The sequence below is a fragment of the Centruroides vittatus genome, unplaced genomic scaffold (assembly GCF_030686945.1).
Source record: "Centruroides vittatus isolate TY-2023 unplaced genomic scaffold, ASM3068694v2 contig_1154, whole genome shotgun sequence".
NCBI lineage: Eukaryota > Metazoa > Arthropoda > Arachnida > Scorpiones > Buthidae > Centruroides > Centruroides vittatus.
In genome coordinates, this window is record NW_027120741.1 from 1253956 (window position 1) to 1279956 (window position 26001).

General features: G+C 31.7%; 1 protein-coding gene across 1 annotated transcript in view; it reads right to left on the reverse strand.

Annotated features, from left to right (window-relative positions):
• Positions 1–26001, reverse strand: part of LOC136979080 (R3H domain-containing protein 1-like) — a 218230-nt gene that overhangs the window by 51520 nt on the left and 140709 nt on the right. The window contains exons 10-12 of the mRNA XM_067274992.1: positions 19534–19674; positions 6308–6413; positions 6106–6237 (exon numbers count right to left, since the gene is read on the reverse strand). Coding sequence (XP_067131093.1) covers positions 6106–6237; positions 6308–6413; positions 19534–19674 — 379 coding nt within the window. The remainder of the gene's footprint in view (positions 1–6105; positions 6238–6307; positions 6414–19533; positions 19675–26001) is intronic.

A 26001-nucleotide genomic window follows, 5' to 3' on the forward strand; every position in this document is an offset into this window, starting at 1 on the left:
CAAAATTTAATAGCATCACTCTCCCTAGTGAACAAACCTTCATACAAAATTTCAAATATTTGACAATTCACAGTTGTTATTAAGCTTCAAATAAGGTGAACAAAATTGTGCCACACACACACAAATCCATACATCATACTGTGAAATCTGGAAGTTAAGAACCTAAATTTCTAAATTATTTCACTTCTATTATACAACGGCTTAATCAACAAAATTCTGTAACCGAGAAAATGTTGACCCTTGATTGGCAACAATCTTCCCCTAACTGTCAATAAGCCATTGTTCCCTTGCAGCAGGTAGATCAACTTGCACAATAATTTACAGTTAGCGTCCGAACTCGTCATTTGTTTTGAATCCCGGGAACACCTATGGCCCTAATTGTAATCCACTGTCGATCACATGACTGATTTTCTCATCAAGAATCTATAAAAGACGCTTCCTTCCCCCCTAAGGGCTCTCCAATCGTCTCTCCATTACGAAGTGCACTACGCCGTCGACCGAACCCGAAAGTTTCTAAGCTTTTAAGTCCCACTGTCCAGTCCACGCGTTTCTAAGGTTCTACGTGCCACTGTCCAATTAACTGACTCTCCATCATCCCGAAGATTATTATCACTTCTGAGTGAATATTTACCTCCCAGGACATTCACCAGACTCTGTCTATTACGGAATTTATAGAGGTATGAACGAATATTTGTAAACTCTCTCTCTCTCCGCCCCCCCTTTTGTATATGAGGGTAGAAGTGTAGTTTTGTTCGTTTTGATTTTAATAAATCTTGTTTTGTTATAAAATGGTGTCTTTCTTGACTGTCGGCTTCGCCTTATCATCGACCCCATCCTTCCTCCTCCTCCACTCATGTGACACATAACGCGTAACAAAATAAAATCGCCATCCTTGACAAGTGAGTCGCCAGAAAGGGAGATACGACTTCCTCTTACCCCCCGGGATCTCACAATACATACATACAAAAATTATCCCTAAATTTTTTTTCCATTTCTCAATGTTCCAAAGTATGCTAAGTCCAAAAATGTAAAAATGTGGGAGGATCATTTTTTGCCAGATTGCCATACTTTCCCTTTGTATGACAGCCTGGAAAGTAAAAAATATCAGAAGAATAAGTCAAAGTCAATTTTTGGTACGTATCATCAATGACATATACTGATGAAATAATTCAAATGCCAAAAGTTTCCATTAATTATTTATTGAGAAAATTAATAAGATATATGGTCCCAATGAGCCTCAATACATTCACAAACATGGCTTGGCATTGAGCTAAATAACAGCTTGGATATCATTGTGAGGAATGTTATCCAAACCTCTTATACCCACAGTCTTAAATCTTGGATTGTAAGGGTTGGAATGGATAAGACCTGTAGCTGCCTTCTGATGTCCTATACAAGTACAATTGAGCTTAGATCTGGAAATTCACTGGCTAATCTAATGCTGAAATGTCTTGAAGGGCTTCTCTTATGACATGGGCTCTATAAGGAATTATCTTGTTTGAATAGTCTATTGTCATCATGTCATATCATGGGACACTAATATATAACTATTGGATTTATAATCCAATAGTTATAGCATCAAACAATTGCTGGATTATAGTAGGCTATACTACTATTATTAATTAAATTCTAAGTAATTTGGCACTAGAGGCAAGCATTACACACAATCTCTTGAGATGGTACCTAACACCTCAAAATTAATCTTTCATTTTATAATCAATCAACTTTAATAATTTAATTAATTTTATTGAATTTATGATCTCTTGAGATTTATAATCCTGTAAACTTACTACCAAACTGTCATTATGCCCTCAACAATCATGAGTTTTGGAAAGCAATTGTATATGATCTTCCATCATATACAATTGCTTTCCATACTATAATACTGAGTGTTGGCCCTATGTTCTTGCTGCAATTGTAGCTGGAATTCTGGAATTTACTTTCCAGTAGCATGTCTTTGCACATGAACTCAGCAGTAACCTTGACTAGGGTAGAATCTGGATTCATTGCTGAAAAGTTTTCTATGCCATTCTTTATTCCATTGCAACTTTTCTTTACAGCAATCCAATCTTCGTTGTTGATAACAGGTAGTTAATGATTGTGCAGGAACTCTAGACTGCCAGCAACTATTTGTCTGAAGCTGAACAACTGCTTCCTGACTCACTGCAGATGCTACAACAGCCTGTATTTAAGCTGTTGTCACTCTGGTTTGCAATGGATGCACAAATGATATGTCAATCTTTCCTCTCCGTAACCTGTTTTTTGGTCTATGGGTTTAAGTGTATTTGTTAGACTATTCTCATACATGCTGTACAGTTAACAAATTAAGGTTAATGTACCAAGCCACCTGTCTCAGAGAAAGTCTCTTCCACAACCCAAAAATATGATCATACTCAAACTGGCAAAGTTACATATAGTAGGTTCTTCTTTGAACTTGAAACTTTGTTCTAACAAAACAAACTTTCACTTGCAGCCACCACAATTATCTGCAAATCAGGCACAACAAACAATGGTCTATATTTGCAAAAGAAACAGTAGCACAAATGTTAAACCTAATCATTTACTATATATACCTATCATAGTATTATGTCAAGTAGATATATTTAAAACTCTCACAATGTTGCAATGTAACTTTTCACCAGTATATATAAAATATGGTCAAAAATATTAGTTGAATTAAATCTCACTCTGCTGGAATTTTATTATGTGGTTCTGACAGATATAGTTTCCAGTTGTATTTTGCTCATATAATATCAGTACATGTGCAAGTGACTCAAATTTAAAACTTTTATTAGATTCAGTTATGACAATTACAATTACATTAATATTTTTAAGAATGTTTGTTTTTTTGAAATTTTTCTGATGAAAGTTCTAAAACATTTAAAATTACATACATTTTTACATATTGCATAATGCATTTCTCAAAACCTCACTATGATCCGGTGATGGCTTTAAAGTGTTAATGCGTATTTTCTGGTTTGTTAATGCTTTAAATCTGTCACTGGACCCTAGTGTAGTTTTGATACGTGTGTTATACATTACTATTAAGCCCAGTTGGAGGAAGAAAGAACTATTTACATAGTACATTGAAGTAAAGCATATTTCATTTTTTAAAATTAAGAAGTAAATAATTACTTGATATTAAACATTTTAGTCCATTAAATAAGTCTGAAATCCTAGATTAATGTGACATACAAACTAGTATTATTATTAAAAATAAAAGCTTTAGTTGAAAATAGTAAAAATTTACAAACTTTTAGATTTTAGCAGATATGATGCAATAATTATTTAGAAATAGAGAGAAATATATAGCAGTAAAATTACATCTAAAAATAAATATGACAAAATATCAATAAATTTCAGAATAACCATAATTAACTTTTGATTAAGGTACCCTAACATGAAATAATATTAATTCATGTTAGGATATGTTTTTGAGTTCCTCAAATATTGTCATCATTGTTTTGTTAGTAATGGAAGAGAAAATGTATTATTTCATATCTATTTTATTCATGCAATTCCAATTGCATAATAATATTAATACAAGATACATAATACAGGAATACAGAAATTAAGAAATACATCTTAAAAGTTATTTAGGCCTAATAGAACTTTTGAATTTAGTAATAAAATATATATGTTATCATAAATAAATTTATACATGAATGTAATTATTATAACAGAATTTTTTAAATGATTGAATTACATTATTAAAATGTTTAAATATTTCTATACAAATTAAGGAGTAAACATTTATTTTCAATTAATCGTTTTTCAAGACCTTTCACAAATTATTGTCAGAACAAATATATTTAAATGTTTTCTATATTTCTATAATCTATAAAATTTATTTTAAAAACTTCTTCCATTCATAAGCAAAAATTTACAAATGATAATTTATATACAATAACAATAGACATTGTCAGAAACAAAAACAAAATAAAATTTCTAATAAAGATCTGATAAATTAAAAGTATTGCAATTCAGGGAAAAAAAACAGCAACATAATATGATTTTTTTCCAGAAAGTCTCAAATGATTGAAAGTTTATTTATAATTTTCATGGTTTTGTAATCCATCATATTTTTCGTTATATGATGACTGTGTTAAAATACAGTATGGCCATCAGAATGTACAGTACTGTACTATACATCCCAATAGCAGACAAACTTGTCAGTCCCAATGGTGTCTGCTATAAGAGGTTATACTGTAATAACAACTCTTGTGTTGGAAAACTTCAAAACTATCATTTGTTTCCATAATATATTAAATTATAGCATGTTATTGTAGTAACAGTATTTGAAGTCTTTTTTTTTTGTATGATTTTAGTATTTTATTAAACCATATGTTGGTTATATACATATATAGCTATTTCTAACAGTATTATAAATAGTGTATATATAGTGCTATTTGTAACAAGAATTTCCTAAACTTTTGTTTCTTATTTTTAATAATATACTTTGATATCATAGCAACTATTACAAAAAAATTCTTAATTTTTTTTTTTATAAATTAACACAATCAGTATTGTTTATATAACCATTTATTTAATATAGTAAATAAATAATTGCAAAACATCAATAAAAATTTTGTATAAGAATTAATAATTTTTATAAATGCAAAAATCTCAATTAAGTATGTCTTCATTTTGTAGAATAACTCTAAGAAAAGTAGACTTATAAAAAAGAATTTATATATGAATTCCTAAACAATATTAGAATGAGAAAATTTTACAGGAAATAAAATACTATTACATTTATTAATATTATGTTTATTTAATTTAATCTGTTTTACTGGTGATTTTACTGTTAATTAGGGATAGGAAATCTATTGTTGCAAGACTTTTCCTATTGTAATTGAAAATAAACATATATATAGATATATATTCATTTAATGTATTAATGGACATTAAATAGCTTAACATATATTAATAGTATAACATATATTATACAATTCAATTTCAATAAAATGTTTATATAAGACCTGTTAGAATTTTTAATTTAATTGTATCATTATGTTTGAAAAAATATAGCTATGAAATAAATACTAAATATTAATTCTTAAAACATATAAAATTATTAATAGGAAAATTCATTTTAACATTTTGTTAAATCAGAAGAAAAAATATATAATTTGCTTTTATTGATATTTTGTAACTGATATTATTTCTACCACATATTAAAGCATGAAAGATAGTCTTTTATTACTTTTAAATAATGGCATGAAAACAGATATAAAAAATTGAGTTTTGAAATTATGAGGTTTACCTATTTTATATCTTTTTAAGTTTTTCATTCTATTTGATAAAAAAATTTACAAAATGTAAAAATAATCCTACTTTGTAAAATAAATTTAAAGATTTTCAAATTTTTTGCATCATACAGCTTTAATAAAACAAGATTGATTTTTCCAAAAGATTATTATCATCTAATATGGTAATATATAAAAACCAACTACTTTTTATTTGGAAATGGTTTGAGATTTTAGTTCTTTATAGTTTTATACGTTAGTTTAAAAACAATTATTTTCAGTCTACAAAAATTAACATATGATAGATAATACTTTACCAAAATCATTGTTATAAATTTTAATTACTATGTAATTTAAAAAATTTAAATTTTATATTGAAATATAATAAACAATGTTTAAATATTCTTATAACAACTTTTAATTTATAAAAATGTTTAAATAAATAACTATAATAAACTTTACAAACTAAATTCATGTTATATAAATGTAATATCGAAAATGAAATAACAAATAATTTTATATATATATATTGATATTTGTGTAGTTTCTTTCTAGAAAATTTTTTGTATTATACAACAATAAATTCATGAAAGTTTCAATCTAATATATGGAATTGAATATACTTTAAAATTATTTTTGTATATTTTTATATTGTAACACTACACAAATATCAAAAATAAAAAATATATTATAAAAATGCAAAATATTATTAAAATCACATATAGGACAGCACTTGCAGACACCATAGCTCAAACAATTACCATAGCTACCTTACCCACCCTATTATGAATACCGTTTAGAATATTGCTAAGTTAATTAACAGTTCAGCCAACAATTTGCTCGTTAAGGTACATACATCTTGTTTAAATATCCTTGCTCGCACTTTTACATATTCTTCTTCCCTCTCTTCAAAAGACTTGCTGTGTCTGCCATCTGTGGACAACTGCCTCTCAGGGCTCTTCTGCTGCAACAGGGCGGGCAAGGACAGCTATAAAGGAGCTATGTCAAACAATACTGTCACATGCATAACAATAGAGAAGGACGTTACTAATACACACCTCTTTTCCTTCCTCAAATGAAGCACTATCACGTTTCAAAATTGATTTCTTTGGTTCATCTGGAACTAATTCATCATGAATTTGTTCACGAAATTTTATATCGGGTCTAGAAAAAGTATATGGAAAAATAAATAATTGTGTAATTTGAATAAATATGAACTATCTTGTGTTGAATTATTCTTAAAAGAATACATCAAGTAATGAAAAACAGCTATCTTATATGAGATAAAATAATTTATGGTAAACAGAAACTAAAGATATTTAATCTAATCTTTCCCTTTTATCACTTTACGAAAAACTACTTTTGATATTTTAAAATAATCTCAATTTTTCTATAATCAAATCACTGAAGTCCATCTTTATATGTGACTTTTCATATATTTCATTTTTTTCATTCATTTTTTTTATTAGTAGACTAGCATAAATAGTAATTACAACTGACAATTTTTTTATAGTCTTTGTGTTTTGTAATATTTCTTTACAGAAAATGTAAAGTGAAAATGCTAGTAAATTGAGACCACTTTACTCTGATTTTATTATTTTTAAGCTGTTGATCTGTCATTTTAACAGTTTTCATTTTTATGTTTTCTGTAGATGTTCATTTTCCTTATTTCTGAACAGTATTTAAATTTTCTATTGTGTATTTATTACTAAAAAGTTTATTTGATAAAATGATACAAACAAACTTCAAATGAGTCAATTCTCTATTGTTATTAGAATAAAGATTTATATTGAATTATTTTCATTAATTTTAAATTGGCAAGAGAACAAATAAGCAATTTATAAAATAGTTTTTTAGTAATTGCAATGAGATTACTAAAAAAACTTCAAACAAATCTAAGGTATTTAAATTAATAAAAATAATAAAGTTTCTATTTTAAAATATTATTTGTTATTTATTCAGCTAAACAATTTCAAAAGAATAATGCTGACTTTTAAAATCTAATATCCACATAAAAATAAAAAAGTGAGATGTAATTAACCTATGTAATGCTTCCTTGAATATGCCATTAGATCATATTTAAAACTCATTTAACAAGTTAGAGCAACAAACATCAATATAATACTGCTGTAAACATCATCTTTCAATGTTAAATTATTTTACACGCTATTTTTCTTTTCATGAGTGTAATTCTACGTTCTTTATTATATCAAAGAGCATTCATATATTTTTAATGAAAGTGCATTCCTTAATGTTTTCAATATCATAACTAGGGTTGCCACCTATCCCGGTTTGACCCAGAGACTCCAGGATTCAGTGATTTATCTCCGGGCTCCGGGGTTAATATTTCTCTGGGTTGTGCAAGTTGAAATGAATATGTACAAAATTATATACAAACCGTAGCATATATTTCTTCCACCATGTACTGAATTACTAGTGTGGTGATCATTGGCTAAAAGACATAACGTTTATAACTGGTGTAGGCGCAGTGCTGCTGAGTGCTATGAAGTTGTACTCTCTCTTGTGACTGTTCTGTCAAGAGATATCTATTGAGAGTGACATGATATAGCCTACATAGATGACAGTTTGATGATCAGTGTTCGTGTTGGTTGATGATTAATGGTAAGTTATAGTATATAGTTATGCCTATCATCCCACACTCTAGTGAGTCTCGAGCAGTTACATAAATAGCGTTACGTAACAAATGGTTCTGTTGGACTCTCAAAAAAAAAATATATATATATATATTTATTTTTTGATTTTTGGATGTTTTTTAAGTCTTCAAATTTTTTCAAAAATTTTTACCCACGTGAAAAAATTTTATTGCAATTTTAATTAACCTTTAATGACACATGATTAACACTTAATTTTTTATGGGACTTTTTTAATCAAATTTCATTCATCGTTCTAGTGCACGGATTTTACTTCAGTAAAGTTATTTAAAGCTACTTTCTGATGTCAAAAATGATAGCAATAGTTTTTAATTTTTTTAATTAATAGATTTTATTATATATATGTTTAATTAAGTTGGGGGGTTGGAAACAGTGGTGTAGCTAGCATGGGCGGCACCCGGTGTGGATATCGTGGTGTCACCCGAAGAATGAAAACTGTTAAATTAATACAAATAAGAGTCATTAATTATCAAGTTACAATATTATGATAATAATAGTACATTAAACATTCTTTTACACTGATGTATGAAAGTGACAGTTGAATATGGCAAAAGAAGAATGAGAGTAAAATTAATATACTCTCATATACATATTATTTACAAACACTTAAAAGCTCTTCTTTCTAGCTTTAACATCTGCAAACTTGGAAATCATATTTTTAAAATTTGTATTTTGTGTTGACTCACGTTCTATTTAGTTGATTCTCATTTATTTTTTTCATGGTTGGGTGTCACCCCTAAATGGGTGACACCTGGTGCAGGCTGCACCCTCCTAGCTACACCACTGGTCAGAAATCGCAATAAAAAGTGTAATTTTTGAAAAATATTTAGAAATATATGGCCAGCTAGTTTTCACCCTACTTTAGATCCTTCACCTTCTCAGACTTTTATGGAAACATCCCAGGGTTTTTTTGGTTTCTTAAATCATCGTCTCCAAACGAGACTAAGTTATGAGGTGGCAACCCTAATCATAACATACAGAATAACCATTGATTTTCCAGCACCTGATGGTCTGGTTCCTTTTTAAATCTGGACAGAATTGAGAGGGCACGTAGAATTTTTGTAACAACTAGACTAATTCACTAAATGGCCATAGATAGTATTGCATATAGCACATATTGATTTGGAAGAGAGTGCAATACTGTACTCTCTTCTAAATCAATACTGTCTACACTGCAAGTGTTTATTCCTCTATTTTATGTGACTTTTAGCTAAATTTACTTAGAAGTCATAGCTAAGATTAGATATTTTAATATTTTAAATATTACAGGCATAATTAAAAGGTTTAAAACAATATGCTTCCAATATGCTTTAAATATCTTTGCAGAAATTAAAATTCTATTACACAGGATGTGCAATGAATAACTGTCCATGGGAGAGAAATGCTGGAAAGTTTGTGCCATATGAGGGCTTGGCTTTGAAGCATGAACAGAGGAATCACATGGTTAATTTTTTAATTCCAGAATTTAGTGTTGACAATTGAGAAAGTAAAACCAAGTTAGAGTAATTAAAGGGTGATACAAATAATAAAAATTTGGGTGATATGAAAAAATTATAAAAATATAGATTACAGGTTTAAATTTCATTACAACTTATGTTTGAATTGATGGTCATTTTCAGCACGCAATAGTAAAGCCTGTGCTCAAATGAGACAGTAATCTGGATTAGGATTTCTGGTATGATCAAATATATGCATGAAAATAAAATGTAAAGGGAATAAAATAAACTCTTTCCAATTTAGAAGACAGTCACTATTTCAGTGCCACTTTTAATAGGACAAAATAACAAGCTGTATAACTTAATGGAAGAAAAAAAAAACACTTAAGACACTAGCTCAAATTTAAGTACCATCTGTTATGAGATGTTATTAAAAATTGACTTTATTATTATTATGTTGGGTTTAGAAGGGTTATACTCAGTTGACACCAGTGGCTGTATACTATGCCGGACCAGAGTCAACGCATAAAAACTAAAACAAAGCAAAAATTAAAAAAGTGTGTCAGTGTGTCTGTCTATATTTCTATTCAATTGTAATGTTTTCCCAAGCTTTTGTGTAGAGTGTGTGGTATCACACCTATACAGGACGAACAACAGGTACAATAAGCACCCTATCCATCCTCCACAGATGCCTTATTACCTGGGCGAGTTCTGTGTACTTGCTAATTTTTCCAGTGAAAGTGTTTTGCACATTGTGAGTGTTTGGAATGGATGTATGTGACTTTATCATGTTTGTTAATAATGTGATGTCTGGTCTGTTGTGGTAAATTGTTTTATCTGTGATTATGGCTCTGTCATAGTATATTTTGTGAGTGTTGTTTTCCAGTACTGTCTGTTGAATGTATTTGTGGTATGGTTCATGCATGTCTAATAATTTGTGTTTCTTTGCAAGCTCTTGGTGTATTATATTTGCTACTTGATTGTGTCTATGTAAATAATCTATCTGTGCCAAGATCTTGGAACAAGAAGTGATGTGTTGTATAGTTTCTGGCATGATGTGGCATTTTCTGCATGTGTCATCTGTGAGTGTTGTATCTTTGAGTATGTGTTTTCTGTAGTTTTTAGTATTTATGACCTGATCCTGTATGGCAACCATGAATCTTTCTGTCTCCCCAAAGAGGCATCCCTGAGCTAACCAGCTGTTTGATGCAGTTTTGTCAACAAAATCTGGGTCAGGTCATAAGGATGCCTGCCATGGAGTGCCTTTTGAGCCCACAATTTTTTAATCGTGTCTATGCTTTTTATACGTTGTGTTGTGTCTGTATGATGCAAATGTAAGTTTAATGGTGTGTTATTTGAGTTGGCTAGAGATGCTGCTAATTTATGATACATATCTCGTAGTGTGTGTGTTTGTTTGCAGTGAAGGTTTACTATGTCAATCAGGCCATGTCTGTCATCTTTACGTGGAATGGTTAATCTTTCTATGGCGGATTTAGGATGATGATGTTTATGCTTAGTAAGTGTAGTTCTTGTTTTCCTTTGGAGTTGCTCGAGATCTGTGTGAGTCCAATGTATAACTCCAAAAGAATATGTGAGTACTGGGACAACATATGTCTTTATTGCTTTAACTGTGTGTTTTGCATTTAACTGTGTTCTCAGAATAGCATTTAACCTATTTTGGTATTCTTTAATTAATCTTTGCTTTATTTGTGTATGTTCTGTTAGTTTGGCCTGTTGGAATCCTAAATACTTGTAGAACTCACCCTCTTCCATGGATTCAATAACATCTCCATTTCCAAGTGCAAAATTTTCTTTCTTAACGACTCCTTTTTCTATGTGAAGTGTTTTGCATTTGTCTAGGCCAAATTCCACTTGTATTATAGCCATATTGTGTGTTGTTTAACATATTGGATAAAGAGTTCAAGGCTAGGCAGAACCAAAGAGGACCCAAGGAATCTCCTTGAAAAATTCCTTGCCTAATAAATATTTGGTTTGTTTGTATGGAGGTGTTATGAACCCTGAGATGTAGTGTTGTTCTCCAGTGCTGCAGTGTTTTAGAAGAATGCAATGAGTGATGAATGTATTTTGTACATATGTAGAATATGTAGCAGCTAACTGTGTGGAACACTGAAATGCTTTTCTGTAGTCTATATATGCCATATGTATGTTTGTGTGTTGTTTGTGTGCTTGCTGTAGAACGACTGAATCTATGAGTAACTGTTCTTTGCATCCTGTGATTTCTGTGGCAACTTTTTTGTTGTTCTGTAAGAACAGTGTGTTCTTCAACATGTTTGTATATTTTGTTTGAAATACAGGATGTCAATAATTTGTAGTTTTGGGAGACATGTAATTGGTCGGTATTGTGTAGGGTCTGTGGTATTATCGATTTTAGGTTTCATGTAGGTGATGCCCTGAGTAAGAAATTTTGGCATGTCTTGTGGATTGATGATGATGTGTGTTAGGTGTTTAGCTAGTTCCTGGTGCAGTGATGTAAACTTTTTGTACCAGAAATTATGAATGTTGTCTAGACCAGATGTCTTCCAGTTGTGTGTTCTGTTAACAGCGTATCAGATGTCATGTATGTTTATTTCAGTACAGGGCATAGTTGGTATGTTGTGCAAGTTTTTGTTCTCCTCCTCAATACAGTCTGCCTCAGCATTGTGTGTGACAGTACTGGACCAAAGAGAAGACCAATAGGTTGTGAGTTCTTCTTCTGATGGTGTGCCACTATGCTATGTATCACTGTTTGTTTTCTTACCAATTTTTAAAAAAGTTTTCACTGTTTGTAAATAATTTATTTTGTTGTTTTTGTAGTGAACATGTTTTGTATCATTTGAGTCTACGTGCTTTGGCTGCGAGTTTTTGTTTTAGTGTATCAATGTATTCTGTAATGTTTACGTTGTGATGTTCATGTTTTGTGTGTGTTTTGATTTTCTTGAAAATGTTTTTGACTTGTTTCTTTAATTTGGGTGTTATGTTGTTTGTAGTGTATTGTGTCAGCCTGCCTAATTGCTGTCTAATGTCATTTATTTGTGTTTCTATTCTTCTCTGTCAGGCAGGCTTGTAATAGAATTGTGTTTTATGTTCATCTGTAGCTGGGACCGTGACACCACTGCTAGGCTCACCTATACTTTCATCCCCAAGGTTAACACTGCTGCAATTCACCACTTTTATCCTAATGGCTTGTGAGCACTAAGATTGGCTTTACTTTACGGCTAGACTTATTACATCACCACAGGACATCAAATTAGACATAGAAAACACTATTTTATTTTCAGAATGCATTTCTGACGTGGAGTCCCTCATCAGCTTTTTTGCTACAAAATTAATTAATAGGAGGTTAACAATTTTTAAAATGACTGTAATTGACAGGAATGAAAAACGGCCATAGACTTACATTTAACAAGTTGATTCGATGTTTTGAACATTAAAAGATTACACACACAATAAAACAAAAAATTTTTACATAAAAAGGGTAGCGCTAATACAATAACACAATAATAAACTGAGGTACTGGTAAAACAGTAAAGTAGTAAAAATTGTTAAAACAAAATAATAAGCAGATTTGCAGTAACACGAATAGAGTAACAAAATAATTCGAAGTATATTCCAGAATAGCCATCACCCTCTCTCCTATCCATTTTCACACTTCTCCCCCCATGCCCCTCTGGTCAAATATTCTTACCATGATTTGTGTAATTTTTGGCCGGAATTGTTACTCCTGATTTTCTCTTTGTTTTTTATTATTTCTAAGTGTTCATACCATCTTCTTTTATAAGTATTTTGTTTCTTTTTAAGTATTTTGACAGTATCCTTAACAATCTGACAGCCTTCATCATTACAATGAGAATCTACAGCTGAGTGATCATTATTGTATGCTATGGCAGAGATATGTTCTTTAAAACAGACCTTTAATTCCCTACTAGTTTCACCAATGTAAGATTTGAATGTGGTACAGTCACATTCAAATTTGTAGATTTTTTTTGGTCCCATATGTTAGCTTTACTGTTAGGTACATTTATTTTCTTATGTAAGCTGTTGTGATGTTTGTTTACCAAAATAATACCATAATTAATTAATTTACTTTTTAATTCTTTCAAAATTATTCATACAATAAGGGTTTTTTAAAAAATTTATAAGCTGTGTTGTCAATTGGTTCTTTGTGTGTATTAGCATTTTTATTATTAATCCAGTTACTGATCATGTGCTTGCTATAACTGTTTGTTAAGTACATCTTTATGATGTCTTCGATTTCATTGGATTTATCGGTATCATATGTGGTACGTTGCATAATTTTATCCAAGTACATGTAAAAGGTATTCTTTTTTATATAAGTAGGTACTTCAGATATAAAGTGTATGACGCTGTCAATAGTACAGGGTTTTTACAGTTTTTAAAAATTGTTTTGTCTTTGAGTCTCGTAACGAGAATGTCTAAGAATGGTAACTGACAGTTGCTTTCAGGTTCTAAATCATATTTAATGTCGGTATCTATTTGATTTACATATTCCAGGATTTGGTCAGCCTGTATAATGTTGTCATCATATACAAGAAAACAATCATTGATGTATATAAGTCATATATAAGTAATATAAGTCACATTTCTCTTAAGAAAAATATCAAGACAAATACAAGCACTGTCTATTGCTAGGCTTCTCTAACTGTGCATCGTGAGACAATGCCTGCATGTAATGTAATGAGTGAGTGCACTCATTACATCACATGCACTCATCTCATCACCCCACTCTTTTGTTTGTTCATTGTTCAGTCTTGTTTTTGTTGATTACAAGTGTTCATAAATCAGTGTTTTGATTTCAAGTGTGTTGTATTTAAATTATGCTCGTAAAATGAATAACTTTATTCAAATAAATAGAAAACATGTTGAAGACTCAGGAAAGAGTAGAAAAGAAACTGTAGAAAAACGAAAAAAGTACAGAAAATGTGATGACCAATATTTAGATTATAGATTTACCTATGTTAGTAAAGGAAATGTGGAACTACCCAATGTGTTGTTTGTCATAAGGTGCTGGCAGCTGAAAATATGCTTCCTAATAAATTGAAACATCATTTAGAAACAACTCACAGTAATTTACACGGAAAACCACAAGATTTTTTTGCAAGAAAATTGTGAGAACTGAAACATCAGTCGACATCCTTGTTTTCCAGAGCATCTATTTCCTCCAAAGCACTGCTCGCCTCTTACAAAGTCGCTCACCATACTGCCAAATGTATGAAACCACACACGATTGCTGAAGATCTTATTTTACCTGCAGTGATTGATATGGTATCAGTGATAATTGAGAATCAGCAGCTGAAGAAATAAAAAAATATTCCTCTTTCTAACAATACAAATAATCATCACATCCATGACATAGCTGAAGACATTAATGAGCAAATTGTGGAAAAATTTTCTGGTTTATTTGCCATTCATCTGGATGAAGCAACAGACAATAATATTGATGCTCGATTAATATGTTACATGTGGTACATGGAAGAAACAAATGTATGTGAGGATTTGTTATTTTGCAAAAAAAAGACTGATACTGGAAAGGCTAGTGATTTGTTTGCAATCATAGATTCGTACATGGAAGAAAATAACATACAATGGGAGAACTGTGTCAGTGTGTGTATGGATGGAGCTCACGTAATGTCAGGGCAGTATGGAGGACTTCAAGCTCTCAAAACAAGGCTCCAAATGCAAAATGGACACACTGCATCATACATAGGGAGGCCCTGGCTACAAAAAATATTTCACCTAAATTAAATCTTGTGATGGATATAATTATTAACATGGTAAACTTTATAAAAACAAGACCCATGAAGGCAAGATTTTTCCAAAAGCTTTGTGAAGATTTGGGTGCTAAGCATACATCTTTACTTTATTACTGTAACTCTTGTTGGTTGTCGAGAGGTAATGCACTCTCATGTGTAAATGAATCACATCGTAACACAGAAAAGCTTAAAGATACTGACTTCTTAATAAAACTGGCATATCTTTGCAACATATTTGAGAAATTAAATGTCCTTAATAAATTGCTAAAGGGAAACAAAACACATATACTGCAACTGGATGATAAAACTGCAGTGTTTAAAAAGAAGTTACTCTTGTGGAAAAGAAAAATAAAAGAGGAGCAAGGAAATACTGACTGTTTTCCTGTTTTAAATGGCTTTCTGCAAGAAAAAGCTATTCAAAATCAGGAGCCAAGTTTGCAATTGATATTTATCAACATTAAGCACCCATTTTGACAAATATTTTCCAAAGAATCTAGATAAATACAACACTTTCAACAGTTGAGGAAGAACAGCTGTTATAACTATCTTGTGATACATGCCTAAAACTATGATTCAATAAAGACAAACTTTCAATTTTAGAGCAATGCATCCCAAGAATATCCTACTAAGGGTACTACAGCTTTGAAGGTTTTTTTACCATTTGTTTTGTCATACTTATGTGAAACTGGCTTTTATGCAGTTGCAGTAATCAAGTCAAAATACAGGTTACAAATAAATTTAGAAAAAGAAATGAGAGTAGCAATTTCAAAACTTCAACTCTGATTTGAGAAGTTATGCTCAGAGAAGCAAGCTCATCCTTCTCGTTAATTGTACTGTTATGTTTTCTAATGAATAATAATTATTAAGATTCTATATATTCTTTGAAGTTTTCTTTGAATAATAAAGTCTGCTAGAGGTACACGTGTGAAGATCCTAAAATCATGTCGAAATTGTGATTATTTACAAAATCACTATGACAGGGAATTTCAGAAGTTCAACCGGCAGTAAACTCGACCGAAGTGAAGCACTTGTGTTAAAACAAACGCGACATGGTGATAGACGACGGGGAGGGGACGTCCAACAAGGAGAGAGGGGCTTTGTCAGGGTGCTCGTATATGAGTCGGGATGTATACAATCAAAGAAAAAAACAACAGGAAGGAGAGACTTATGGTCAAGGACACCTGTTAGATTGCGTGAGCCCAGGACCGTCTTGGAAGGGGGGGGAGCGACACAGAACATCTGAACGATCGGTCTAGTCAGATGTCCAAGAGAGGGAGGGCAAACAGTGTAAATTATGAGGGTAGCTGTCAACGTTCAGGTGCCGTCCCCGGCCAAACTTGGTTTTCGTCTTGCTTAGAAACAATAGAAGACTGACCAATTGGAAAAAGGGGAAAGGGACCCAAGACCAATCAAGACGGGAAGATTCGAGGAAAAAATTGTATAAAAACCCCTGAATCGAGATCGGAAGGAAGAGATGACGGGACTTTCTACCAGGAAGTGAACGACGGAACTCTTAGCAGCCTCTTCTCCCTGCGCCGAACGTCCGTCACCGATTACTTCGACATCCCACCTCCGAACGCCATCATCCGGAGCTCCTTCTGCCGCAGACGATCTAGATCGCATTGCATATTATTCTTTTGTAAGTTTGCTTTAATATTAAAATAAACGGTTCTTGTACGACACTTGTCATCTTTGTCTCTGCCGCCACCACCCATGTACGATCAGTCCCTAAGCTTTTCCTGATGCGCAATTAACTTATTGCCCCAAAATGTCGGCAACTTACACACGCAGATACCTTCTTTTAGAAGGGTGTCGCAAAATATTACAGCCTGCAAAGGGAGTTGCAGTATAAAAAAAAAGTGGAACTCTGGGTCTATTGTATTAAATTAGAAAATAGCCTTTTTCTAATTCAAATCATAAGCCATCATGATATAGCTCATATGAACAGATGTCCTGGCTCATGGCAAACATGCAGTCTATTGAAATTTCAAAATGACTTGTCCAATTCAGACATGGGCAACCTTGGAATGACCCATGTGAACCGACATTTGGCCTGTGGCAATGAGCATTTTGTAACTTCTAATTAGAAAACAACTGAAACTTTTAAAACGAAATTTTTTTGCAGTGCAGTAAATACTATCACACAATACTATGCAACACACATTATTATTTAGTATTTCTGGTAAATATTGTTTAAACAAATTGCAGAATGGTGATGATAATATTTGTTGAAAGACATAATACATTAGTGCAGCATAGAAGTTGTTTCATTTTGCTGAAAACTTTTTAATTTGACAAAAAAACTTTTAGTCCCTTCAACAAGCATTTCTTCTCCCGTTACTATGGAAATGATAGCTTGGTGATCATACAAAGCAGCATTCAGTGCTTGACATGTGTAATGCATGAAATTGTGACTACTGTGGGAAATCCAATATTTCCTGTAAATCTGAGCAGCACTTTAGATGGGACAGAACAATTCATTAAGATTATAATGACATATGCATGCATGCACACATTATTTTGTATTTTATATTTATGTATTTCATAGTTATTTTCTATTACTGTACACATTTTATTTGATTACATTAATTACATATTTTATTATAAATTTTTGTACATTACTGAATAAAATGTTTAGTCATAAGAATGCTAAAGAGTATTTTTAACTAATAACAAAAACTTTATTTTTAAGATTCAATAATAAAACATATATTTAGGATTCTAAATTAACATGATTAAATGCTTCTTTTATAATTTTTAAATGATAAAAACATGATATATTTAATTTTATAACACTTCAAATTTTTCAGATGTATTTATAGAGTAATTTTTTGAACCTTTTTAATGGCAGTATAAAAAATTAGTCATTACACACTAAATTACACACTAAAAGATTCAAGAATATTCTTTTTAATAAATGTTACAGAAAAATAATTTTCATTGCAAAAAAATGATATCTGCAGACTAAACAAAATTTGCTTTACTATAAGAATAGATATGTATTATATCAATGGTATGGTTTTCTTTATATTGCTTTAAAAATCAATTCTTTAAATATTTCTCCAAAAATATTGATGAGACTTCATAGGTTAAATCCGAAGAAGTTAACATGTTTTTTGTCTGGACCGCATTTCATCAGAAACAAAAACTTCTGAGTGTTATCTTCGTTATTCTTTATTCACTATGCATTTCGGGTGCAAGATTTTTTTTTTTGTGTAACTTGCACCCCTCATCAAGTGTTACATTTCTACAAATTGGTATAAATACAATTATTACAGTGTTTATTATGGTAAAATTACAACTTTACAAATTACAACTATTATTACAACTTCCATTATTTGGATATATTTACACAATAGTGAACTAACCTGTTTTATGTTTAGACATACAGCTACACGATGTTGATGTTGTATCCCCTAAGGCATTTCTGTCTTTCTTTCTGTTTGCTTGCTCTTTAGCCCCTCCCATTTCCTCCCATACATTGTCAATCTCTATGCCATTATTTATGTTTATGCTTTTGTTTTATTAACAGTTCAGAAGTGTTCTTTGAATTTACTTAGATAACTGTCTTTTTCTCTGTGGATTATTTTTACACTTTTTCATTGAGTGTGCATCCAAACCTGCTGCAGTGATTTGTCCATGGTGATTGGTTATATTTAAGTCTAATTGCTGCTTCATGTTCTTTTATTCTGGTTCTGAGTTGCCTTCCTGTTTCTCCAATGTATATTTCTAGTTTTTTACATGTACATTTTATCTCATATACCAGTCCTGCTTCATTTAGTATTTCGTTATTTTTAATTTTATTGCTATTGATGATGTTTTTTAATTTTATTTTTTAGTTTAGCTGCTAGTATAACACCATGTTTTCTGAAAACTTTTCTATATTTTTCAAATGTTCAATATATTCTATATTTTTGTTCAATATGTTCTATAAAACATACAAATGTTGAATATATTCTATATTTTTTGAAATGTTAACTGTAATAATTGTATTTAAACCAATTTGTAGAAATGTAACACCTGATGAGGGGTGCAAATTATACAAAATAAATAAATAAATAAATAAATAAATCTTGCACCTGAAATGCATAGTGAATAAAGAATAACGAAGATAACACTCAGAAGTTTTTCTCTCTGATGAAATGCGGTCCAGACAAAAAAAATCATCAGTTAATTTCTTCAGATTTAACCTATGAATTCTCATCAATTTTTTGGAAGAAATATTTAAAGAATGATTTTGAAGCAATTTAAAGAATTGATTTTTAAAGCAATACAAAAATTGCTTTATATGTTCAAATTTCTTTTATAATAATAAAGCTTTTCATCTTTTTGTACTGTTATTTTATGAAATAAATTTATTATTTTAGCTTATAATATTTTTGTTAAATGTTTAATTTATACTCACAATCTTGTATTTTTTGTCTTATTGACAATAACAGCAGTTCCATTTTGATCAACGTAATGATCTAATCGAAAAAAAGCTGCAACTCTATGGACTAGCATACGGTTATATGAACTCATTTGTGGAAATTTATGGGATTGCCTTCTGCAAAAAACAACAACAACAAAAAAATATTTTAACACCAAATTATAATTTGATTTATTAAAGTAAATTATGTTATATAAAACTTTGTTTTTAAGTGTACTTTAAAAATATATTAAAATTAATTATCTAAAACTAAAATTCATAACAATATTAATAATATTGCTTTTGTTTTAAAATACATGTAATTACAGTATTTGTTAATGTTCATGAGAAAAAATTCATTTAAAATAAATTTTTGTAGTATAGCAAAAATTTTTATTCATATTAATAAGCAAAATAGAGAAAAAAAAATGCTGTTAAAATATTTTAAGTAGAACACAAAATTTGTTGAAATATATACTCACTGGCCAATGAATTAGAAACCCTCATGCATATTAAGTAAATGTAATTTTCAGCTTATATGCAAAACACTTGAGTCATGTGTTACCATGTGTTCATAAGCTCCTATTTAAGAATACTATTAGTTAGTACTGTCATTAAGTTTATAAAAATAGGAAAAATGAAGAAATTGACGGAATTTCAAAAAGGGCTGATTGTGGGTGCCTCTTCCATGAAACAGGCTGACTGATTTTTTCCAAAGGTGAGATATCCTGAATGTTCAATAAATAAAAAAAATCTGCAGTTGATGTCTAAAAGAAGTAACTGTAGCTCCAAAACAGTTAATCAGAAACATAGCTGGAGTCATCTGAAAAGGCTAGCGTGAGAAAAAAAGGACTTCCTGTTTGCAGCAATTGATGGAAGAATTTAATGAATCCTGTCCTCAACCCATATCTACATGAACTATATACAGGGAACTGAAAAGAACTGGTATGAACAGTTGCAAGCCTATATGAAAACCACTGATTTCTGTGAAAACCTGGAAAGTTCATCTACAGTAGTGCCAAGAGTGCTGCAACTGGACATCTAAGAACTGGAAAAAAGTAATGTGGTCAGATGAATCATGGTACACCTTATTCTGTACCAACAGTAGGCAGAGGGTTTGAAGGAAGCCCCATGAAAAAAAGGACCCTGCTTCCTCATTAACACAACTCAAGGTTATAGTGGGAGTATTATGGTATGGGGCATGTTCTGTTGGGATGGAACTGGTCCACTGATATTAATGGAAGGTTAGGTGACTTCCAACAAGTACCTGAACATTGTGGCCGATCAAGTTTATCCCGAAATGTTGCATTTTTTTTCTTGAATGTGACAGCTCTTTCTTTGATGATAACACTACTGTCCATCATGCAAAAATTGTTCAGCAGTGGTTCAGCAAGCATGAAGACAACTTTCACTACCCACCCTTGTCACTACAGAACCCAGATCTTAATCCCATTGAAAATGTATGGGACATGTTAGAACAACAGATCTGCCAGCAAAGTCCACTTCCATCAGATCTACACCAACTAAAGTCTAGTGAATGCCTAGGGCGAATTGGACTTAGAAGCACTTTAGCACCTTGTAGAATCCATGCCAAATTGAGTAAATGATGTTCAAGCTAAAAATTCAAGATAATTCACACTAAAGATGTTCCAATAAAATATTAAACTGCTGTTTCTAATTCATTGGCCAGGGAGTATAAAATTTTCAGCTTTCATTTATTTATGTTACACCTGAAAAAAAAAACACAGAAAGTGTTCAAAAGAAATAATTATTATTTAGCAATTAGGTATACAAATTCTAAAACTTTTTTCTTATTACTATATGAATAAATTTAAAAAAATTATTTTTTTTATGAAATTAGAAAATAAGAAAATAAATAAACTGTTTAAAAAAACCACATCTAGAAGTAAATACCAATAAACCAGCCAAACCATAAAATAAAAGCAGACATTTGATTTAATTTTATTACTTCATTTTTTTGCTGGTTTATTGCTATTCATGTTTAGCTGTAGTTATTTATCTTTATTATTAACAAGTAGTTTTATAGAGATTGGATTAACTGTTTAGAAATTAAAGAAAATCTACTATACTGAAATTTTTTATGCATGATTAAATGTAAACACTTTCAAGGATTTTTTAATTCAACAACTAGCTATTATAGAATAGCTAAGTATTAACCCTCTGTATCTCACTTTGAAGCAGTCATGAATGCCAACACCTTACTTATTAAGGAGGGCTTCACTGCACAGCAGGGTTTGGAAATTCGTGAAGCTTTACTTTTTATCACTGAACACAATTACTTTCAGTTCAATGGAAAGATACAAAAACAGACGATTCCAATGGGTTTGCCTCTGTCTGCCATATTAGCAGAATTAGTCCTGAGGCATGTTGAACACAGTGTCTTTAGATTCCCTCTCACAATAGCTTACTTGTTGATGTATTTGAAATATGTGGACAACATTCTTTTGGCATGGCAGGACATGGAGGACTCGTTTCTAGGGTTAGAGCATTTCCTTGCAAATGTATACCCCTCTATCAATTTCATGTGGGAGAAAGAAATTGGGGGAAAAATTGCATTTTTAGACCTGGGCATCTCCAAATCCCAGGGAAGCTTGATATTCTCCGTGTTCCACAAGTTTGGTAACATTTCCCCTATAATCTTTGCCTTGGCCTTCCAGCCACAACAGTACATTAATGCAGCCATAGTTAGAAGGGCCTTTTTATTACCTTCCACACAAGCCTTTACCAACTGTGAGCTTGGTGTCATCCACTCAGCAATGTGTGCAGCGGATTATGCCCCTTCCAAGTATAACCATATCCTAAACAGAGTTAAAAGGTTCCTGCACCCTGTTACACAACCCAAGGGACTGGACAGTAGTTTGTCCTTCTCTACCATTTTGTGGCTGCCTAATAGCCTGCATTTGCCATATATTTAGGAAAAATGCATTGCTTTTACCCATTGCCCTGTGCCCAAATCTGAGGAGACTTTTATGTAATGACAGGGATGTGGTTTCAATCCTGGAAAAGTCAGGCATATATTCTATTCCATTAGAGAACCCAATGTCTGGGTACACACCCACTGTATAGAGGTGATCACTAGAATGCTTTCTAGCCACATTTCTGAGCACCAATATTCTGTCACAGTGGAAGGTGTGACACTGAGCTGCCCAGGATGGTATTACAACACCATCACATCCCGTTTTGGGACCAGGTGGCGATGCTCAGGTGCTGTGATGAAGGGGGCCTAGTGTATATTTGCCCTTGGGAGGCTGTTGTGATGAAGGGGGCCTAGTGTATATTTGCCCTTGGGAGGCTGGGCAAATCCAGGGTGGCAGGGGCCTTGCCCTCTGCCACCCTGGATTTGCCCAGAATTTGGATTAGTCTACAAGTGATTAAAACAACATTAGCTCTGTTCCTACAGCCACTGCCTACTCTACATAGTAAGACACATGTGTGTCATTACACATATTTCAAATTTAAATTTTAAGTTTTCTTGTTCTAAATGTTCTCATGTTCCAAATGGCTAATGATGTTCTTATTTCAATTTAAAATTTGTTCGAAATCAGTACAAGTCCGTTTCTGCCTGAGAACAATGCCATTTACTGTGTCAAAAGCACTTACAGGAAAATAAAACATTCCTTAATGCCATTTTTGTGTGAATTTTCTCGAGTCAGACTTCAAGCTCTACTTCTGTGCCTTAAAATTATTGCATATACATTACTTTGACTGAATGTTAGACTAACTTTAAGCTGTATCAATGAAGGAAGTTTGGGGCAATGAGTTTATGAGTTAATAAGGAGATATAAAATCAGGAGGAGCAGGTCCAGGTATTGTGGGAGTTAAATGTATCTTTGTAAATAACACATTTATAGAAAAATTATTAGAATTGGTTGGTTTATTTGGTTATGGGGCAATTCAAAATGTGAGCAATTTGCCAAGGAGAACCCATCCCGGGAAGACTTTTATGTAAAGCTAGTCCCTATGAAGAAAAACCAGAAAACTCCAATCTGTTGGTGATGTATGAACTCATGACTGACAACCAGTGTTCAGTGATTTTAGCCATTCAATTAATGGAGGTACTTATTGAGCTGCATTTTGACAAAATTGTAAACCTGTAAATTCCGGCCATCTGGCCATCTGCCCTTCCTTAATCTTGAGAACAGAGTTAGATAAATGAAACTCAAGACCAAATATGGAAAGTTTAAGAGCAAAACAAACCAGATTAACTATATACAAACTTCCAGTTTGCACTGCAAGTCACATATTTCAATTCAAAAATTTTACCCTGAATGGAGTTAGATACATACGAGTAACTGGTACAACTCTATTGCTAACAAGAAAAGTATGATGTACAGGGGCAAAACAATACTCTACTCTATGTAGACACTTTCTATGTACTATCTGTTGCAGTAATGGCATAATAGCATGTCTATTTTGAGCTATATCATTGTCACAGTAATTAACCCTTTCCATGCGGTTATACGCCTTTAGGCGTATGTCACGTGACTTGCCGTTAATTCGCGATGTGGCATACGCCTTTAGGCGTAATTAATCAAAAAAATTCGATTATTTTGCATTATATTCGATTTTCCAGCGATCTTAGCTTTGATTCGCTCTTATGTAGATCGAATGACTTTCTTTAAGCCAAAAAGTGTTTTGTGACCACCCCTGGGTCATAAATATTTCGGTAAAATGATGATAAACTTTTGCGTTTTGCTTTACGATAACAATCGACTCCACTCCCAGCCAAGTAATTAGAGACATAGTGTAAATAATGGCAAGAACTTCTCCCCCGCTCTAGCTAGAGAGCTGCGGTTTCTTTTATTTAAAAGAAGACAGATGTATCTAACTAACAAATGTACAAAGTTTAGCAATTTTCTGTAAATTAATTATTTTTTCTTTTGTTCGTAAGCTTCAACTTTTATTATTATTTTAAATTTCTATTAAACTAAAAATTAAACAATCGTAAACTGTGATATGTTCTTAATCAAACACAAAAAACAGATTAAACATAGCGCGATTTTAAAGCGAAATATCGCGATTTAAAAATTATCCAAAAACTGCAAAAAATGCGCCGCATGACGAATTCCACTCAATTATTTGCAGTAGATCGCCAGCATGGAAAGGGTTAAGTGAATATAATATTAATTTTTTAAAATTATATCCTTTTTCTTGTAAGAATTATATTTAGTTTATTATTTTCTTAAATTTTTTGCCAATAGATAGCACTTCATGTAAAGCCAGCAATTCAAATGTAGACAGAAATTAATTAATATATTGCAGAGGTTCCCAACTTATTTTTGTCACAAAACCCTTATCACTTTAATAAAAAATGTTGGAACATTTTCCCAAACATTGTCCAACATTTGTCATTGTCTGGACAATGACAAATGTTGGAACTAGGGATTGCAATTGCTGGATCCCTCATCCAGCAATCCAGCTGGATCCAGTGCATTCTTCAGCCTGCTGGATCCGCAAATACTCAATTAACTTTCTAAATAATGGTGCAAAAGTCTATGTTGTCAGCGTTGCCACTTTGTTACATGTGCTATCGCTCGGCGGCAAGAGTGACATTGCCGTTCAGTGTGGCACATGCTACACTCCCTCTCTACACCACACCGCCCGTCCTTTTACCTCTGCTGATCTAATTGCCAGTTGACTTCCCACTCTCGCTAAATAAAGTGTCTTCGTGCTAAATAAACTAAGTAACTCCTCTCCTAGTCCTGGTGCATAATTCTAATTTACGGTCAGTTGTGACATCAATGAATCACGTGACGGAACGATTTATGATTATTTCATGACCATGAAACCAACTAGTGTAGAGGCAGAAAGGGCCTTCTCCACAGCCGGATATATATGCAATTCATTAAGAAGAGAGACAACACCATCAATACTATTTGTTTCTTGACATCCTACTTCTGTTATTTTTTTTGACATTTCTAGAAGTGATTGATTTAATTTTATTTAATCCTTTAAATACTTTATTCAAGACAAGACTAATATTTTATAACTTCTACTCTAATTCTATTAAGTAAGAGATTTTAACTTTTATTCTATAAGTGGTTAGTGGGCTAGGCTAGACAATTTTATTGTGAAAATTAGTGAGAAACTCAGACTTCCTAGTTAGTTAAATAGTTAATTAAATTAATGAGTATCAGTATCTTAGATATACGATGATATGAATATATGTAATTCAAGATTGTGATGATGATAACTAACTATTAGACTACTACTCATTACTTACTCACTACTTTACTAACACTAATAATTAAAATACTTATAAATAACTACAGACTGATATGTAGAGCCTATATAAGAAAACTGTAAGACTGATAGCCACTTAGCCACTGATTATCCGTCCTTACGTTATTATAATATATTAATATAAATTAATTAGTAGCATTACCTTTGCTATTATTTAACTTAAAGATTACATTATAATTATAATCTAACTCAACATTTAAA